At 39.8% G+C, this 9,682-nt stretch overlaps 1 protein-coding gene across 2 annotated transcripts in view; it reads left to right on the plus strand.

Annotated features, from left to right (window-relative positions):
- Positions 1-5,217, plus strand: part of LOC139454581 (deoxynucleoside triphosphate triphosphohydrolase SAMHD1-like) — a 53,184-nt gene extending 47,967 nt beyond the window's left edge. For both annotated transcript variants that reach the window (XM_071236382.1, XM_071236381.1), the window contains 2 exons: positions 2,799-2,915; positions 3,067-5,217. In XM_071236382.1, coding sequence (XP_071092483.1) covers positions 2,799-2,915; positions 3,067-3,111 — 162 coding nt within the window. In that variant the 3' untranslated portion in view covers positions 3,112-5,217. The remainder of the gene's footprint in view (positions 1-2,798; positions 2,916-3,066) is intronic.
- Positions 5,218-9,682: the final 4,465 nt, after the last annotated feature.

A 9,682-nucleotide genomic window follows, 5' to 3' on the forward strand; every position in this document is an offset into this window, starting at 1 on the left:
ATTTTTCAGAAAGATTTTGTTTGTTTGTTTTTAACGCCGCACTCAGCAATATTCCAGCTATATGACGGCGGTCTGACATCAAATATATCAACACTTGTTAGGGTGGCCCAGTCGTCTAAGGCGCCGCGATTCGCTGTGCAGAGTTGCGTCAGCAGGTAAACGTCTGAAACCTGCATCGCTTCGGGCTTTCCTCTCATATTAAGCTGACACGCTGTGATATAACTGGAATACTGTTAAAAGCGGTGTTAAACCCAACTCTCGCACATACTCTACAGATGACTACGCGTTTTATCGCTAAGATCATTGAAGAACGAAGCGGGGTGTATTCTACGATTAATCATGACCTCATTTCTGATGATTCGATTGTGATCTTGTAACATTATAACGCAGTGAGTGACGACGTTTATTGTGAGTGGGAAGTGACCGTCGGGTTGCTCTCCATAGATGTTGCATTTCCATCGTCATGGCGGCTGCATGAAGACGATAAACATCCAAGTGTCACCCACAGGAAACGCATAATTTACATGTTTGTCGTGTCTCGAAATATGAATTGTAAATAGTGTATCGTGCCAAATATATGGTGAGTTACTAATAAATACAGCAGTTTTAAGAAAGTGTTAATTGTATTTATAATGTTAAGTGTATTTTACAACATGGACCAGGTTTATAGTGTATCTTATGAGTGATGTCGGGATCGAGTTATCGCCCTTGATGAATTGTTTGTATATTATAGGGTTAAGATAATGATTTTGTATATCATTGATTATTAAGTTCATGTTCATGTACAGAATATAGACGTATGTTTATATGAAATGAATGAATGTGTGAATATGTGTGTGTATGAAACCTACGCAGTATTGTTTTATAATGTTATTGTTTTGTACATTAAAGGATGTCATTATCTACTCTGGCAAAAAACACTCACACCCGTAGCCTATGTTTGAAATTGTATTTTCCTTCACAATCCCCGGTTACAATATGACAATCGGTTTTTGGAGAAAAGGTACGTGTAATCGACCTGAGGATTGTGTGAGCATATGCGGGAAATACCCGCCTTACATAGGGGTAAATATTTTTAAATCTTGTACATTTTATCAACATCCTTAAAGAGGCTGTACATAATGTTGATATCTCATATAATCATTAAACGACTCGTGGTTGTTGTTTATTGTACAATAAAACACTCGACCCTCGTGGTTTATTCTCCCTGCTGCGTTGTATTGTACCCCCAGTCGTCGTTTATTTCTTTAACAGTGGCCCGCTCATTTATGATAACATGCGGGCGGTTTAATGATAATTTTATCCATTTTTACTATAAAATAATGTAAAGCGGGATGTTTTGTAGTCAGGTTGGAGCGGATGAAAATATGATAATTCATTTTGTATTTCAAATTGGTCTATGAGAATTTTGCCTTTCATGAATATGCTAGCCGTGTATAAAATTTCCTCATGGAGAAACTCACTGGCCTGTGATTATTTCTGTAACTGTAGTGCTGCTGATGCGGCTTTAAGCAATATAACTCACTCACTGACGGTAATAGTTTTGTTTCCAGCTTTAATGTTTTCACTATCATTGGACATTCATGTACACAATTTCTTTTGTTAAATTATATTGAGCATGTTGAGCGTTTTATTATAAAGTACATAGGAAACTGTAACAACGGGAGATGACTCAGACTTTGTGTATGTAAATTACATAGCATTTTAAAGCTCAAGTCAAGTTTGCTAAATGCTACTTGGAGAATGAAGAGCATGAAAGGAGCCTGTCCGAAGGACTACTAACGTGCGCATGCGCCTTGACCTTGTGATATTACGTATGCGCACTGACAGCGTCTAAAACGCGAGAACACGAGATCGCGAGAAAATGAAATGTCGCATTCTCGCGTTCTCGCGATTTCATGTTTTTGTGGCCTAATTTGACAAGTCGAGATTGCGAGATTGCGAGATTTTGCATCATGTCCAAATGTCGCATTCTCGCGTTGTCGACTTTTGACGAAAAGTGCCATGAACCAAAAACACGAGATCGCGAGAACGCGAGATTTTGGCCAAATCTCGCGTTCTCGCGATCTCGCATTCTCGTGTTTTGGACATATTTACCTCGTTTCCAAAGGTTGAGATCGCGAGAATGTCCCTTACAGTATTTCATACTTGACTGAGTTTCTCTTATGATCATTTGTTATAATGGCAGTGTTTAATGTGAGATTATTTCTGATGAGTATTGAGGCATTAAAGGAAGCGCTCGTAAAATCCTGAGCTATAATGTTGTGGATAGGTTCTTATCTTTTTGAGGTCCACGGCACCTCGTTCCGAAAAGTGTTCTTCCATCGTGTGAGAAGCTTGTTCTACTGACTTGTTCACAGTTGCTGCAGTTTGTTTTGTGTTTGTTTGTTGTTTAACGCCGCACACAGCAATATGATGGCGGCCTGTAAATAAATCGCGTCTGGACCACACAATCCAGTGATTGTCAGCATGTGCATCGATCTACGCAATTGGGATACATCATACATACATCAACAAAGTATGCGAGCCTGACGACTCAATCACATTTTGTGGCCTTTTACAATAAGACCAATGCTGAATCTGAACGGGTACAGTTGTGGAAGGACGATATTTTTCGAGACTTTTCAAGGCATTATTTCCTGGAAAGTTGTCTGAGCGAGACCTTCGTTGGGATTCAACACGTAACACATTTCGGACAATATCCAATTAATTCAATTGGTCAAGAAAGTTATTTTTAACAAATTATCAAGTAATCCGTTGATATTGCTGATGAAATATTTATAAAATTATTTTTTTAGAAATCCCAGATGCTTCCTGCCAAGTTTCAAGAACGTGTTGTTGCTATCTACTCCAAAGAGAAAAAGTTTGAAAAAGATATTGCTAGAAGTTTCAAACAGAGATGGCCAGATTCGGAGGTGATTTGGGCTGAACGTTTAAGTTATTCATCGTTTACATATTAAGAATCAATATGTTCTATCCATGGTTTCTGTTACACTATCATATTCGTACCAAATTTCACGTTTCATAATTATGTTACCATTTCTCCCAAATCCATTGTTTTACCAGATCCCAGAAGAATATAACGGTGAACCTGAAGCCTCCAACCAATGAAGTGGGAATGCCGTTCGCTTGCAGCTCACGCGTGACGAGATAGCCGATTGCCTTCTCAGGTCCAAGTGCTATTTAGTGTGTAACAATTAACTCTACATATTCACTCTATATTATTCTATACTGATGGTATGTTTACGTAGTCATGGAATGGTACTAGACAGATGAATTGCTTGAGACACTGACCCCACCTCACATAAGGAAAATGACCAGGTTCATTGTGCCTTTGAAAGCACACTTGAATAGACTTCATGATAATAATATGTGTTCTTTTATGGTTCGTATAATATTGGACTCACATCTCGCTTTTTCCGAAGCTCATATTTTACTTTGACTTGTTACTGAGGTTCCAAATAACTATAATAAATCGAACAGATAGTTTTATGCACGTCTGCTAAATCTGTGGCACGATAGACTAGCCGGTACAAGAAATCAACTGCTCAAACACGAATGGGATCGAATAGTTGTGTGTGATCTTGAATTATATCAAATATGCGCTTAGCAGCTGTGAGCACGTATATCAATATACTAGTTACCATATAGACATTACCATGAAAATTTGTCCGCCATCTTAACTGATCGATGATAAACACCACAATTGTAACTCGTGTAAATCCAGCAATACAACAACTTCATATTATATCTCCTCCCGTTTTGATGAAAAGAGACGATTGGTTTGTATTAACTTGTAAAAGTATTTTACCAGCGAAACCGGTTGTTATAAGTCCTCGAGTAAACAATCTGCTAAGATTAAGGAAAAGCACAAAAAGAACAAGACAAAGTTATTACTTCAGTTTTCGAATACCATGTCCTGTGAGTGTTAGCTTCAAAGCAGCATAACATAGACAGAGCACATATTTATGCATGGACTTGGTAATTGCATACATTGGCCAATTAATGTACCGTTGAAAGGTAGTAGGTTAAATGAAATATGTTTAATGTAGAATGACACGCCATCAGTAATAACATTAGGCCAAGCAGAGAAATACTGTCAATGAACTTTTGGTATCAATAACTGTAGGGTATTCGTAATTGTATCTCATCTTATTGAAATGTAATATGTTCCCCAATTGTATATTTGTAATATTGCTGTAACATGTTGCATTTTGTTAAATATTTTTTTCAAGAACGTGGGAAGTGGACAATGACAGGTGTGATTGGGTATTTGAACGGGTTAAAACGGCGATCCGGATTCGAATCCCCACATTGGTACAATGTGTGAAGCCTATGTCTGAATATTGCCGACCAATTTTTGTAATGCGATACAAGAACAACATTATGTTCGCGAAAAGGTGAGCGTATCCTGTTCTACCAGTGGCATCCTCACCAACACACGCAGTCGATTGCTAACCTGAAAAGGTACACAGTCAAAATAGTGAATTGCATCGGACATCATTTTTGTCACTGATGCTTCAAATTTGGAAATGTCTCCGCATGTCTTCCTAACCATTTTTTGAAAGCTTTTTTTAGGCCTTGAAAACTGTAACGTTGATCAAACACATTCTACCATTTTCTTATATTATTATTTATTATTATCCTATATTTCTTTTTTGACAATTTGTCCTGAACCTCTGAAGAAAGATGCCTAAGTTTATTTGTGGTATCCACGTTTTGTACAAAAAAAGAACCCCAAAAGAACAAGGAATAATGTTTTTCCTTAAGTTTGTCATGTGGGACAGTGGTATACGAAGTTGAAAAATCATCACACGGATCAATGATCAGTTAGCATCACAGGGCAGGATCCCCTTATATGTGTCTAAACCATTAATTACTGCCACCCTTCACCCTGTGATATCATCGGCGAAGATGTTTGATGCTCAAAGGAAATCTCTTGATTCATAGCAACCTTTGATGTTTTACCTTTTCTTCGGCACAAATACCAGCCAGTATTACCAATGGAGTATCTCCTGGAAATGATACTTCCCTGTCACACCCTTGTTGTTTGAAGCTTTCATCTTTTTGCACCATGTGTTATTCTGTTTGTCGTTCTATTTATATGTGTATAACTGTACCTGTATAACCCTGTCCTTTCCAGTTACTGGTCGTTTGATAAACGCACTTGTATCTGTACTTAAACTTCTCATTGAAATAATAAAGGAATTTGAAATCCACACGTCAACACGGTCTTCATTGATATTTTGAGACATATTTACATATCGTATTTCATTTAAGAATAGACTTCAATACAGTATTTGTTTGCGTTAATGAAAGTATATAGGTACAAAGCTGTGCACACTGTGTAAATCAGCATAATGGATGTCTGCAAAGTCTGCACAGCGGTTTGTACATTTATAACTCTCTAAACACAAGAATGGAAGACTTACTAAGTGCCATGAACAAGCATTTGTTGGCCACAAATGAACATACAACATAAACTAGAAGATGGTTCATTCTGTCAGGAACACAGACCTTCACAGAAGGTCATGTGTGGTGCAAATTCAGGAGTCAGTTGTAACTTGAGGCATCTCCGAAAGGTGCCATGTTGTAGTGTGAGCGTGAACGAGAGCAACCACACAGTGACACTATGTGAACTTAAAAGTCATCTACTCTGGTCTGCAACCCCAGCTTTACAGAACCCTTCCAGTCAGCTTGAGAAGACAAACACAAGAGGACGTGTTGTGAGAGGACGTGTTGTGAACCTGTAGAATATTGATTTGTTTCAGCGGATAATTGAATGTTATTCCCTGACGTTGGCGTTGTGTATTTCATGCTTCTAATTACTCCATTATGATAGTGTTACATGTTGGTTCCCAAACTGTAACGCTAAGACTTACCCAGTAGTTCAGATCTTTATTGAGAAATCAGTGAATAGCCACCCAAGATCAATGAACAATCAACAAATTATACTGAAATACAACGGATACGTTTCATAATCATATGTAGTTATACAATGGAGCAAATACACAGGAACTCTCTGTTGGTCACTATACAAAACATTATGCACCCTATATATGATTGGGGAAAAGGAGGGTCCCTCGGCACGTTGCGGGTTTTGTTTCTACTTGATTTTGTTTGAGGACTATTTCTGCATGCTACGCTTATTGTCAAACACACGTCTCGCCATAGATAAATTGTTTGATAGGCATTACTCAGAAGTTGACGGATGACAAGATTGACGCAATTTTATGGATAACAATTTCTTTAATCTTGTGAAAAGCGACGTTTCGGTATAAGGATCTATACCGAAACGTCGCTTTTCACAGTGTATCTTGTCGCCATAGATGGATTACACAGTTCTACACATTCTAGTCATCTTAATACAATTAATGTCCCATACTTACACATTATGCAATAAGAAAACAAATGTCAAATAAATAGCTTCACCTGTTATAAACTACACCACCCGCAATATACACTTTACCACCCACAATCTACACTACACAACTTCCAACCTACACTACACTACCCACAATCTACACTACACCACCCACAATCTACACTACACCACCCACAACTACACTTCACCACCCACAATCTACACTACACCACCCATAATATACAATACACCACCAACAATCAACACTACAACACCCACAATCTACACTACACCACCCACAATCTACACTACACCACCCGCAATCTACATTACACAACCCACAATCTACACTATACCACCCACAATCTACACTATTCCACCCACAATCTACACTACACCACCCACAATCTACACTACACCACCCACAATCTACATTATACCACCCACAATCTACACTACATCACCCACAATCTACACTACACCACCCACAACTACACTTCACCACCCACAATCTACACTACACCACCCACAATCTACACTACACCACCCGCAATCTACATTACACAACCCACAATCTACACTATACCACCCACAATCTACACTATTCCACCCACAATCTACACTACACCACCCACAATCTACACTACACCACCCACAATCTACATTATACCACCCACAATCTACACTACACCACCCACAATCTACACTACACCACCCACAACTACACTTCACCACCCACAATCTACACTACACCACCCATAATATACAATACACCACCAACAATCAACACTACAACACCCACAATCTACACTACACCACCCACAATCTACACTACACCACCCGCAATCTACATTACACAACCCACAATCTACACTATACCACCCACAATCTACACTATTCCACCCACAATCTACACTACACCACCCACAATCTACACTACACCACCCACAATCTACATTATACCACCCACAATCTACACTACATCACCCACAATCTACACTACACCACCCACAATCTACACTACAACACCCACAATCTACACTACACCACCCACAATCTACACTACACCACCCGCAATCTACATTACACAACCCACAATCTACACTATACCACCCACAATCTACACTATTCCACCCACAATCTACACTACACCACCCACAATCTACACTACACCACCCAAAATCTACATTATACCACCCACAATCTACACTACAACACCCACAATCTACACTACACCACCCACAATCTACACTACAACACTCACAATCTACACTACAACACCCACAATCTACACTACACCACCCACAATCTACACTACATCACCCACAATCTACACTACACCACCCACAATCTACACTACAACACCCATAATATACAATACACCACCAACAATCTGCACTACATCACCTACAATCTACACTTCACCACCCACAATCTAAACTACACCACCCACAATCTACACTACGCCACCCACAATCTACACTACAACACCCATAATATACACTACACCACCCACAATCTAGACTTCACCACCCATAATTTACACTACGCCAACCACAATCTACACTACACTACCCACAATCTACACTACACCACCCATAATATACAATACACCACCAACAATCAACACTACACCACCCACAATCTACACTACACCACCCACAACTACACTTCACCATCCACAATCTACACTACACCATCCATAATATACAATACACCACCAACAATCAACACTACACCACCCACAATCTACACTGCACCACCCACAACTACACTTCACCACCCACAATCTACACTACAACACCCACAATCTACACTACACCACCCACAATCTACACTACACCACCCGCAATCTACATTACACAACCCACAATCTACACTATACCACCCACAATCTACACTATTCCACCCACAATCTACACTACACCACCCACAATCTACACTACACCACCCACAATCTACATTATACCACCCACAATCTACACTACATCACCCACAATTTACACTACACCACCCACAATCTACACTACAACACCCACAATCTACACTACACCACCCACAATCTACACTACACCACCTGCAATCTACATTACACAACCCACAATCTACACTATACCACCCACAATCTACACTATTCCACCCACAATCTACACTACACCACCCACAATCTACACTACACCACCCACAATCTACATTATACCACCCACAATCTACACTACAACACCCACAATCTACACTACACCACCCACAATCTACACTACAACACCCACAATCTACACTACAACACCCACAATCTACACTACACCACCCACAATCTACACTTCATCACCCACAATCTACACTACACCACCCACAATCTACACTACAACACCCATAATATACAATACACCACCAACAATCTGCACTACATCACCTACAATCTACACTTCACCACCCACAATCTAAACTACACCACCCACAATCTACACTACGCCACCCACAATCTACACTACAACACCCATAATATACACTACACCACCCACAATCTACACTTCACCACCCATAATTTACACTACGCCAACCACAATCTACACTACACTACCCACAATCTACACTACACCACCCATAATATACAATACACCACCAACAATCTGCACTACATCACCCACAATCTACACTACACCACCCACAACTACACTTCACCACCCACAATCTACACTACAACACCCACAATCTACACTACACCACCCATAATATACAATACACCACCAACAATCTGCACTACATCACCCACAATCTACACTACACCACCCACAACTACACTTCACCACCCACAATCTACACTACACCACCCACAATCTACACTACAACACCCATAATATACAATACACCACCAACAATCTGCACTACATCACCCACAATCTACACTACGCCACCCACAATCTACACTACAACACCCATAATACACAATACACCACCAACAATCTGCACTACATCACCCACAATCTACACTACACCACCCACAATCTACACTTCACCACCCATAATTTACACTACGCCAACCACAATCTACACTACACCACCCACAATCTACACTACAACACCAATAATATACAATACACCACCAACAATCTGCACTACATCACCCACAATCTACACTACACCACCCACAACTACACTTCACCACCCACAATCTACACTACAACACCCATAATACACAATACACCACCCATAATATACAATACACCACCAACAATCTGCACTACATCACCCACAATCTACACTACACCACCCACAACTACACTCACCACCCACAATCTACACTACACCACCCACAAT

The sequence above is a fragment of the Haliotis cracherodii genome, unplaced genomic scaffold, assembly GCF_022045235.1.
Source record: "Haliotis cracherodii isolate W230 unplaced genomic scaffold, xgHalCrac1.p SCAF_10, whole genome shotgun sequence".
Taxonomy (NCBI): domain Eukaryota; kingdom Metazoa; phylum Mollusca; class Gastropoda; order Lepetellida; family Haliotidae; genus Haliotis; species Haliotis cracherodii.